The 12,195-nt window shown below is 39.5% G+C and overlaps 1 protein-coding gene across 16 annotated transcripts in view; it reads left to right on the top strand.

Annotated features, from left to right (window-relative positions):
• ADD1 (adducin 1) overlaps window positions 1–12,195 on the top strand; it is a 60,800-nt gene that overhangs the window by 46,048 nt on the left and 2,557 nt on the right. For 5 of the 16 annotated variants that reach the window (XM_065660363.1, XM_065660314.1, XM_065660332.1 and 2 more), the window contains exons 13-16: window positions 541–633; window positions 6,175–6,331; window positions 7,356–7,523; window positions 8,244–8,339. In XM_065660363.1, coding sequence (XP_065516435.1) covers window positions 541–633; window positions 6,175–6,331; window positions 7,356–7,523; window positions 8,244–8,339 — 514 coding nt within the window. Of the gene's footprint in view, window positions 1–540; window positions 634–6,174; window positions 6,332–7,355; window positions 7,524–8,243; window positions 8,340–9,091; window positions 9,127–12,195 lie in introns of those variants that run through there. The other 11 variants (XM_065660436.1, XM_065660420.1, XM_065660370.1 and 8 more) reach the window with 6 other exon arrangements.

The following is a 12,195-nucleotide window of genomic DNA, read 5'->3' as shown; positions in this document are numbered from 1 at the left end:
GTTGGGCTTTGTGACAACTTTCTGTTTGTTTGTTTTCTGAGTTTATGTATCTCAAAGTACTAAAAATACTGGGCACAGCAGGCGCACTATGCGGCAGTAGTGTTGTGTGTTAAGTATGTTTTATCATGCTTCATAATATTTTATTTGAAAAGCAGCTTGGAAAAAAGGTATTATACATCAATAAAACTTAATATATCTGGATATACAAAATACGAATTGTAGCTCAAAGTAAAGTAAGAAATAGAGCTATACAGTTATACCGTATGGCTGAATGACTTTAAAGCTCTCTATATCTGAACGCTTTAACTGCTTCAGATAAGTATTTTCTGATATACTTTAAAAAGTTTGGCAAGTCTTATCATGCCCATAGCATTATTCATGTTGGGTGTCATATTGTGTGCATGTCAATCCATTGTCACTTGCAATTTCATCTGCCAGTTACTGTTTCTTTGCATGCTTTTAGCAAGCATCATAATGGTTTTGGTTGATGTTTTAAAGCCTGGGCTCGGTTTGCTCTGTTTACTCAATTTACTGTTGCAGGATGCTCCCCTCTCAGACTGTACGGAATCTATTGAAGGGCTCGATCTCACAGAGCAGGCCTTTAGTCCCGCTAAATCTCTGTCTGTTAGAAAGGTACTGCCCTGTCATACTGCTCTAAATACTGTTGTTCACCCTTCATTTTACCTCTTCCTTACCCTGACCTTTCCCCTATTAGTTAATGATTTGGCTAGAAAAGAAACAAAAATAGTAGATGAATCTCCAGATTCTGTATATACAACTATACCAGCAGGTACTTTACCCTGTTAAAGTATCTTTTAAGGATTTTGATCTTTTTCTTTCTCTGTAGAAGCTGGTAAGGAAACAATGTTAAGGTGCTGATTAGGTTTTACATATAGTGGGTTTCTTTGCTTGTGCTGTTAGTGTTGAATTACTCTAATCTGAGATCAATTTTGAGTTAATCTCAGCCTGATTACATCAGTGTCATTCCAAAGATACCACATGTTCAGTGTGCCATACTGACAAACGTTGTCAAATTTGATCCTGCATTGCTAGACATCTTGCTTCCTTAAAACTTCCTGCTGTTATCTACAGTATTGCTGAGGAATGCCCTGCACTTACAGAACGGATTGGCTTTCAGACATGTAATCATGCTTGTGCTTATGAAATATGCTTTAGATACAGAATGAATTCAAGAGTGGTGTATATGATTGGGGTGGGCAGTCCTTTGATGCAACTAAACAGGAACAATTTGCACATTGGAAACAAAGTGTCCTTAGCTGTCTTTCGCTCCCAGGTTTTGATAGAGGTGATCTAACACGAAGGCACAGTGTGCAAATAAGCATCGCTGTCTCTTCTGCTCCAGTATTTTATCTCAAAGATTTTTAAATCTTGGTTTAGGTCATGCCTAACATCTCGTTATCAGAATAATTCAGATATCAGAACCAACCAGATATCAGAACCTCCCCACCCCCCCACCACAAACAAAGCAACCCAACAAACCAAACAACAACAAAAGAACCCACCAGAGAAACGTCTTAGAAGGATTATGCCAAAAGTCAGTTGTGTGTTGTGGAACATAAGGAGTATAAGCAATCTCAGGATACCCACATAAACCTCATGAGACTTTGAATGAAACTTTGAGGAGACCTGTACATCAAGGACTTAAGGGCTTTCAGGTACCAGATAATTACAAGTTCTCAGCTGACAAATGCTTTGATACTTAATTACAGTTAAAGTAAAAAGTTCCATCTGATTGCAGTAATGCTTAAAATATATTGTTTTCAGTTAACATAATGCACACTATTTGGGCTGAAAACAATTCTGTTTGTGTAAAGTATGCATGTAATGCTTTGAGTCTCCTGTGCCTATGGCTGCAGTAGTAAATATTCCATTTTGCCTTGTCACTTGCTTTGTCCATGTTCTGACAAGTTCTGGTCATGTTGCAACACAAGCTCCTTGTGCACCATGTGATTTTATTTGTGTTACAGACTTGGTTAACCAAGCTTCTGCTGCAGTCTTGGCTGAATGAGAGGGGATGTTGGTTATTGTTACTAACGACCATTCTGCAATCTGATTAAAAGACAAAAAATCAAGTGAATTTTCAAGAATTTAAAGTAAAAGGGGACTCACTCGTTTCATGTCTCTTCCTTTGGAATGGAAATTCTGTGGTTTTCTTCTTCATGAAGAGCCTCTCAGTTCTGCCCCAGAGATGGCACTGTGTTTTAATGGCAACTTCTACATGAAGAACCTTGGGGTTTTTGGACAAAGGCACTGGATTAATGCCAGATTGTGATAAGAGTGTTTGTTATCTTTAGATGGCTATTATGAACCTAAGGTCTTAAAGAAAACTTGGCACGTATAAGGTGACAGTTCTGCTCATCTATACCTGAGAACAAGATAAAATGCTTGCGTGTTAAGTGATAGTCAGCTCATAGCAGTTGTGAATTTTTCCTCTGAAAACAAGACTTGGTGGAGAAGTTACAAAATGATGTGATAATCTGAAGTTCCCTGTAGGATATGTGAGGTCCAAGTTTAGTATGAAACTCTATTGTATATCATTAGCTATAAGTGACTCTCTCAGGAGTGAAAATACGTTCTGTTTGTGAATGTTATCTATCCATTATTTTTCTCAGTGGAGAAAATACTGTTGATATTCAGGTGCTTACACATGCAATCAAACTTCAGATAGTCAGCAAAATAGTACTAGAATCATCATCAAAATAAAGCTACTGTCAGCATAATCTAGTTGAAATCACTAGAACATTAGTGTTTTGCATGTCATCGTGTGTTGAAACAGAGTGTCAGTCTTTTGTATGGGAATTTATTCCCTCTGCAGGCTCTGTAATACTGGAAGCATCTTCAGACTGGTTTTCTTGCTCAATTTTTCTGAAGGTTCATAGGAATCTGAGAGGCATGGACAGGTTGATAGCTCTGCAGAGTCCTGTCTATTTTAATGTCACATTTAATAATCTAAAATATGTCCTGTCTCTGTAGTCCTTTATACTGATTTCCTTCTGTCCATTCATTTTGTGTTATACATTTTTATTTGAATTCTTGGAAGGCTGCTCCAGTGTCTATTCTGTGAAGTCATGCATCTCTACTTCTTTGATTTGTATATGTTATAGAGCAATCATGTTGCAGATCTTAGTAGCATACTACTGTAGAATTTATTGTCCCCATAGAATCAGTCCTTCTACCCCTGAAGTTTTTTGAGAGTGGCCTTTGAACTGCTTCCATATTATTGATACTGAGCAAAATTGAATGTCGTAATCTGGAAAGAGCTTTTAGCAGATCAAAAGTTTGCCTTTCTGAACTCTTGTGTAATTTTTTTGCCTGTAAGGTCCAAAAAACACAGGTGCTTTTGCTTTGTAGAATGTAATCCTCTTACTGTTGTTGCCTCTGATCTTTTTCAGTAGTATTTCTCTTGGGTCAAAGATACTCAGCTAGTACAAATACTGTTTGCATTGTCTGTGAGTGTGGTTTTTCTGTGTCTTTGGGTTTGCTTTGTTGGTTTTGTTTAATTTAGTAAATGTGATAAGCGTGATGTGCTGCTTTTATTCTGAGTAGTTACCAAAGATACTTGTAAGGAGGAGAACATGTGATGCCAATACACTGGTCATCTTTTGCAAACTCTGTGTCTTGCTCTTTGTTGTTATTAAATCAATAGTATTGGGTGAAATCTTGTTTCAAGTGAGAATTGTTCTACCCAGTAGACCAGTTAGTTTCTTAAGCATTCCAGGGGTACCAGTGTGCACTGTGTCTCTTTCCTCTGTTGGCCTTCATAACCCTAGAAAAGTTTAAAAACTCCACCTGAATTTGGTGCTTCACAAGCCCCTCCTACTTACTGCTGTATTTCAGTTAAAACTACACTTGTAGTTTGAAGGGTGGGCAGAGATAAAGAGGGAAATAGAGTTGCTGTGGGCACCAGTTGTGTGCTGTCTTTAAAAGCTGGGACCTGTAGTTTTGGGGATGTTTACATTTTCTACAGAATAATTAGGATTAGTGTGAAGGTTCTGGTGTCCTCAACATAAAAAGGACATGGAACTGTTGGAACAAGTGCAGAGGAGGGCCACGAGGATGATCAGGGGACTGGAGCACCTCCCGTATGAAGATAGGCTGAGAAAGTTGGGGCTGTTCAGCCTGGAGAAGAGAAGGCTGCGTGGAGACCCCATAGCAGCCTTCCAGTACCTGAAGGGGGCCTATAGGGATGCTGGGGAGGGACTCTTCATTAGGGACTGTAGTGACAGGACAAAGGGTAATGGGTTCAAACTTAAACAGGGGAAGTTTAGGTTGGATGTAAGGAGGAAGTTCTTTACTGTGAGGGTGGTGAAGCGCTGGAATGGGTTGCCCAAGGAAGTTGTGAATGCACCATGCCTGGCAGTGTTCAAGGCCGGGTTGGACAGAGCCTTGGGTGGGATGGTTTAGTGTGAGGTGTCCCTGCCTATGGCAGGGGGTTGGAACTAGATGATCTTGAGGTCCTTTCCAACCCTAACTATTCTATGATGGTTTTGTGATTTGTTTTTAATACACTGTCCCGTAAGAAAAGCCACTACTATCAAATTGGTGCTTAATGGAAATAGTTAAGAAAAGGCTTTTCACTTTCTACTGACATTCTGCATCTGAGATGAGCTGCTCCTATTTAATGGATAAACAGAGGTGATGTGTAATTGTTTAGAGATACTTCTCTCCTGCAGTTCCTTTGAGGATCTTACAGTGGAGGCTTGTTGTTGTGCTGTTTGTTCTTTAGTACTTCTGGCTGGTGTTTGCTTCCCGGAGAGCAGCATAGATTCTCATCACCAGCTGTTCTTACCTTCCTGCATTGCTTTAGACCAGATTTCTGGAGATGTCTCATGAGGAGCTTTCAGAAATATCTTAACTGCTCTTGTCCTTGTTCCATCTGGACATTCAGGTCTGTCGCCTTGCTGATGCTGACAACTTGTCCATAGCAGCTCTTGGCATCTGAAACAGTGCTCTAATTTCATCCTCAGTTTTACAGTGGCGATCTCATGCTTGTCCATTGAGTATGGTCATGGAACGGAATGTTTGTCTCTTTGTTCAGGTGTTGTTTTGAACTTTCTAATGCTTTCTTTTCAATGTTGATACAAATAACCTTTGAGTACGTAGGTGATGTGGGCTAATCAATTCCCCATACTTACTTGGTAGTGGAATTCAGATACCTCTTTTCAACAATGAAGGCAACTCAGGTGTCACAATGACGTGAGGCACAGATCACACATCAGTCATTTCCAAACTAGTGTCATTAGAGTTCTGTATATCCAATGAAAAATCCAAATGCTTAAACATTTGAAAGTCACTTGAAAGTTACAGCAGTAATCCAGGCAAACATCTTCTGTATCTGAGACAAGGAAAAACCAATGGCTTAAGTCTTAGAGAGCTAAAACTAGAAAATCTCTGATGCAGCTGCTTTGGTCCATTGCAACTTACTGTGCTTAGAATTGCTAATGTTTGTATAACTTTGTATCTGGCTTGGATGACAAATGTTACAGATGTAAGTAACTTGTGTAAGATGGCAGTTAACCTTTGTTTAAAAATTGCTTGTAATAAACTATTAATCCTGGTGTATGCAGAACACATACAAGATGGCTTTTTACTATAACGTCTGTTAGATGTTGCGCAGTAGCTATTAGAAATGGCTTTTCCCGTATTAAAAAAAACCAACCAAACAAAAAAGCCCTCCTGAAACAAACAAAAATCCCAAACCAGCCACAAAAATACCTGTGAGCTGACTCCTGTGAACTTCTACAGCTATTCTGTGCCCACACCACCAGGCACTTGGGCCTGGTGTCCCATTTGTTTTGTGGGGGAAAAAAGTCCTACTTCTGTGACTTGAGACATAATTCAGCTAGACTGTTGGGACTGCTGTTCGATTTACTGCTTAATGGTGAATATTGCCTGGTGGAAACACTGATGTGTCTGTAAGAGTAATTAACAAGACCTGTTTTCTCCTTTATATTAACCTGCTGTCAATTACTGTATTTGCTATAAAATCTGTAGTAGTTTTGATTTTTTTATTTTTATTTAAAAGGAAATGAATGTAGCATTTTTTAGTTTATCTTCTTGTTTCGGTTTTGGTTGTTTTGTAGCCTCTTGTACTTCTCAGGGTTCTGCAAGTTACTGCTCAATTGCAGATGTATCTTAATTGTCTTTTGTCAGGGAGAGCTGGTGACTGCATCAAAGGCAATAATTGAGAAGGAATATCAACCCAAAGTCATAGTGAGCACAACAGGACCAAATCCCTTCAATAAACTCACTGATCGAGAACTGGAAGAGTATCGCAAAGAAGTAGAAAGAAAGCAGAAGGGACCAGAAGGTTGGTTTCTCTGAGTGTGTTTTTTCTGCTGTAGACTGAGTTTATGACTAATTGGAAGGTGGGTTACCTGCAAAGACCATGGATTAAGTATTCAGCTTCGGTGTGTTTCAGTTTTCCCAGTGTGACTTAAAAATGTAAAGGCACGTTGGAGATAGAATGTGCCATCTGAGTGTTAATGGAGTACTCTATAAAGTGCTTCAATCTTCTCTTTAAAATTATCCCAGTAGACAAACTGGGTGTTTAGGATGGCCAGGTAATGCAGTCAGAAAAGCTTTTTAGGTACTGCAAAGCATTGCAGACTGTTCACTTTGTTTCTCTTGGTACTAGATATAGTCTAGTGTGAGAGAGTAGTGTTGCTTTTCAGCAGCAAAACTGGAGTTTTCTACCTCCTTGAAAATTGTGGATTTGAGAAATCTGTTGAAAGGGGAAGGTACAGAACCATGTTTGATGGCTACTTGGAAATGGCACATGTCCCCCAAAACAGACTTTGTAAATTATTGTAGACTTATGGAGATGGTCGTTGCACCTGAAGTGGTTCTCCTGCTTTACTTCTCTATAATGTTAAAGGATGATACTTAGATGCTCATCTGTTGTTAGGTTTTGAATTTGAGCAATGCAGGAACCAGAAGTGTCTTTTCTCTTGCAGTGTGTCCTCCTGGCTTCTGCCTTTTGATAAGATGATGTAGGAGCCATTGTAGATTGTATATGTTCAGTTAATCCAGTATTGGATTGTGTGGGGTGGGATATTCTGCTGTTATGCCTGTGTAGCTGGCATAGTATTTGTTCTCTCAGTAACATTGGTACATCCTTCTTAGATAAGATACCAAAATATGGAGAGACTGTGCCACTGAGACAGACCGTACCTGGGGAGCAGAGCACATTGCTTAGAAATCAAACCATCAGTGAGCAAAATAGATCAGATCAAAGAATCTCTGTGTTTGAAAGGCAGATCAGGAGCCTTTCAACAAACCAGATACAAAGACTTTACCGGATTGTGACGTATCATCACTGTCTAAATCTTTAGATAACACTCAGTTTGCTGCTGCATGGGTTTCTTGTCAGACCACGCAGCAAGTCATCACACATCTTAACCGAGAAGAGCCAGATGGGCAGAAGTCCTCCCATAAGGAATTTCATACTGCAGTGATCAAAGCATTAAGGTCCAATCCTGTCCTTTTGGCTGAGGCCTCAGGTATTATTAATATGGTAGAGTTGTGCTTGCAATCTAAGGAACAACCGCTTTAGCTAAACCATTTGGAGATTCTATCAGTTGACTCTCATCTCTGGGGCTGATTTCACTTTTAATTGTGTAGGTGAACTGTACAGAAAAATGTTTTAATACCGTTCCTGATACATGGTGTACTCTGTTAATGTTTAAACCTGGAAGTAAGGGGGACCTTCCTTACTAATTACAGACACGTAAAACCACTGTGAAATCTGTTTTGAATCACTTAATTACTGCATGTTTCTCTGATTATCCATGCAATCTTCTCTTTTTTGGGGATGCAAATTTGTTTACTCAGAGTCTCAGCAATACAAAGTAAGCAAAAGAGCACTCTCTCGCATAGGTTTGAAAGCATTTTCCCCTCCCACCCCCCGTTTGTTTATCTCTTCCTTGTGGCTTTTCCTCCCCAGTTTTCTTTAGAACAGCATGATAAACCAATTCATAAACTATTACATTGTTCATGCCCTTTTGGAAAAACAAAAACCACCACAGAGCACAGCTGTGACTTGAACAGTTCTGTTAATATAAAACTATCACTTATTTGCCTTTTGCTTGCTTTGGTATTATTTCATATCCTGGCAGGATTTTGATTCAGGAAAATGTATTCAAATCTTGTGCACATGGAGCACAAGGAGACTTTTGTTTTCTCACATGTGAAAGGTTTCCTCTGCCTTTCTGCATCTGCAGAACCTTCAGAAGATGGCAGGCCACAGAAAGAGAGAAGTCCCCCTGATCCCACTTCAGCTCGCACTCCTCCCAGCACGCCGATTAAAATAGAGGAAGGTATGTTCTGCTCATGTGGGGGCCAGGGAAACCCAGTAACTGCATCACTAGTGACTGACGCATGAAAATATATGAACTAGTAGCTAATAAAGGTAAATTCTGTCTTGTACTTTATTTTTATACTACCTAAAATATACTCCACTGAACTGTGAGTGTACTGGGAGTTCTGTTTACAATAATAAAGAAGTGTGCATTAATATAAAGACAAATTTTCATCTCTTCGGAATTGCCTTGTCATCTCTTGGTGTTTCTCAACTGATTTACCCTTTTGTACATTTTCTGTGAGAAATGGTGGCTCTTAGAAAATGAATCGTGTCTGATGTGAACCAGACACAAATCTGGATGCTTTGGTAAATCACCTTTGCTGATTGCACATTTCTTAAACATTATTGTACTTGGATTACACCTCAGTAAATATTTTTCCAACTCAATTTGACTCTAAATATCATCATTTGCTCACCTTATGTAGTAGTTTTAACTAAAATGAGAGCAGGGCTGGTAAAGTCTACAGTTTCCTCAAAAAAAGGATAAAATAACAATCTTGAAGAGGTGTAATCTAATTTTTGTCTTGTTTCCTTTACCTCGTGCATTGGACATATCACTTGTCTGTTAGTCTTCCATTCAATACCTCATCTCATCCTGTTTTCGATAAGAATGGTTGCAACCATTCTTTTAACTTAACACAATGGCTGTGATGAATGCATAGATTCTCTACTTGTGCTTTTTTCTTCTTGTGGCTGCGTTACAAACAGGAGATGGATATGCTAAAGAGTACCTGTTACCATAGTAAGTATCATTCCATACTCTGACCTGCTTACGTGCTTTGCTTCACTCCTGCATCTTTGTTTACTAAGGGGTTGTTGGTTTTGCTTTTCTTTTCTTAAGCAGGCTCTTTCAGTTGAGACACTGATGTCTTGAGTTGTTGGTTTCATGAAATTCTAGGTAGTAACAGATCTTATGTGAAAGTGCACTCCCCCTTCGAGAGACTGGAAGTGACATTATGTGTTTCCATATCTGTGTGTCCAGTTCCTCAGCTTAAAAAGGAATAGTCTGAAGTTGTCTTTCAGATACACCTGAAACAGGTCTGGGAGTTTCTGCCCCAGTTTGCTGCTGCCTATACAACCTGGTATGGACCTGGTAGTGACATGGAAGAAAGTTCCTTATCTATTCCAGTGCAAAAGTGTTACCACTGGCATTGACTTGAAACTTACCAGCAGACTTCTGCACAGAGTGGATATGGAACAACTCCAATGTTATATGTGTCAGCTGTAGAGAAATCCGAATTCCAACAAAGGAATAACAGCAAGAACATGGTGGCAGCAACTTCGACATCTGTTTCAGCTGGCTCTGCAGGGCTGCCTCAGATTATACTTTGAAATAATAATTATGTTTGGCCCCCTCCATTTGTATGTCCTGTTATATCCGAAACTCAGTGCGTTTGTTGTCGTTACAAAAGTCCAACTACTACAGCACAGAGACCTGTGGTGTTACAAGTAAAGTTCTAAAACCTGAAGACTCTTTCAATTTGAGAATCGTGCTCCACAAACTCCTGTAGTTGTGTAAGTTTTCCAGGACAAACATACAAAGCTCATTTTAGAGAGTAACTGGAAGTTCACGCGCATGATGCCTTTGGTTGGCAGAAGTTCTGCTGAATGACAGTGGTCTCTGTATAGAGCTGCTTCTCAACCTTTTCACCTCGTATTTTCCTCTATTTAAGCGTAGCTGAAGTCAGCAAACTGTTCTGTGTTAACTCAGTTATGGCCTAGTTTGTATGTTTGTCCACATGTTTGTGTTGGAAAAAAACATAAACCTTTATTCTTCATAAATAATGTGAATTGTAAACACTCACCAGTATTAATGTTACTTTTCGAACTCTTATGTCACGGTATATAGAAATCAGGAACATGGATCTAGGCATGAGTATTCTAGAAATTCAGAGACCTTAGATTTTGAGGTACTGCTGAGTTCTTAAACTGTAAATAGGTTCTGCAGCAAGATGCGTTCTTAAACCTTCCTAGTTCCATTACTGAAATCCATCAAGTAGAACTAAGATGTTTGCATACTGCATGCTGTCTTCATCAAATGTGGAATTTGGGAATCCACCCAGTTCTGGTAAAATACTGCCCTTAGTGAGCTGGGTAAACAGATGTGTGTTTGATTCCAGCATAATGCTAATCTGTTTAGGAAAGCTGATGGTAATTTGACAGACTGGGAAGGATAGCAGTCCTGGATTAATGAGTTATAAACCCGCTTACATTTATCCAAGGCTTAGGCCAACTGGCAAATGCCTGTAGCTTCCTGTTTCATTTTAAGAATTTAAAATCCCTTTTTTTTAAACTTTGTTTAAAACTTTCTTTTAAAGTTATTTTAAAAAAGAGACCATGAAACTGACTGGCAGTATAACGTGGTGCCTGCTCTCTAACAATTGGGCCAGCTAGTGAATAGAGAAGACTATTTCAGTTGGAAGGGACCAGTAGCAGTGACCTAGTCCAACTGCCTGACCATGACAGGGCTGACCAAAAGTTACAGCACGTTGTTAAGGGCATTGTCCTAATGCCTCCTAAACTGACAGGCTTGCGGCATCAACCACCTCTCTAGAGAGCCTCCTCTAGGGTTTGACCACCCTCTTGGTAAAGAAATGTTTCTTCAAGTGCAGTCTAAATTCCCCTGGCACAGGCATCTTGTCCTTGGATCATAGGGAGAAAACATCAGCAAGGCTTTCAGTTAATTCCTGAAAAGTAAAATGAGATCCCAAAAGAGCAAATTGTAGGTGGTGCTTCACAGACTCAGGTTAAACCAGAGTTCAGGGGGCAGCTTGCATTGTACATAATGGCTTTTTCTCTTCTTCCTCTAAGTCCTGCCTGCATTTTAACTTTTAAACTGCTAACTTGTGCATTCCGAGTGTTTGGCACTGAATACTAGTGTGTGCTGTTGATTAACCTATTAGAAGCTCATGGTGCTCTAGGCAAAACATGTTGGTTTTCTAGCAGGTATTCACAGAACAGAGCCCTCTAAAATATGTTAGAAGATTATCACTCCCATCTGGCAGAAATAAAAAAAACTCGTCATTTCCATAGGAAAAATGGGAAAGTATCAACTATTTTCTGTAAATTCTTACGAAAGCCTTCAGCCTTTTCCACTTAAAATGAACAAGGTTTTAAAAGGGGGGAAAAAAAATAGTTGCTTTTTATGCCTTACAATGAGCATGGCCTGGATTCTGTTCTGAATTCCTCCTTACATAACATCAGTGGGGGTATATTTGACACAGCTGACAAGATCCTTCTTGGTTCCAGCGCAGTGATGAGCATTGCAGGGAGCTCTAAAAACTGCAGGTTGTTAAATGTGTTATGTTCAAAGAGGAGCTGTAAACAGAACATCTCTAAAGCGTAGTGGTGAAGCAGGGAAGTGTTACTGTTGAGGGAGCGGTGGTGAAGTTCACCTTTGGACGTGAAGCTGGCACCAGGTTTTTGATGTTCCTTTTACAGGGGTGAGTTTTGCTGTTAGACATCACATACATTAAGAACAAAAGCTGTTATTGCATAACCTGCGGAGCTCATTTAATTTGATAAACCCCATGGATTTAACTTGCAGGTATCCATAATATATACTCATATCTTGCGAAACAAGTGAAGCCTTTGTGATAGGAGATCATATTCTAAAGCAGCAGTTGTTAGATTTCATAGGACAATGTTACAAAAATCCTAGCATTTTGATTACAAATTGGCAAGCGAGCCCTTTAGAAATCAGTGGGCTTGTTTGTATCGATCACGGCAAACCGGCAGTTAGTTTTATTCCACCAAAAGAAAAAAGAATTGAGATTTGGAGTTTCATGATGAATCTCCTCAATGCTAGGAGA

Source organism: Lathamus discolor, chromosome 1 (genome assembly GCF_037157495.1).
Source record: "Lathamus discolor isolate bLatDis1 chromosome 1, bLatDis1.hap1, whole genome shotgun sequence".
Classification (NCBI taxonomy): Eukaryota; Metazoa; Chordata; class Aves; order Psittaciformes; family Psittacidae; genus Lathamus; species Lathamus discolor.
The sequence above is the reverse complement of the archived record's forward strand: the minus strand, read 5'-3'. Positions and strand labels throughout refer to the sequence as shown.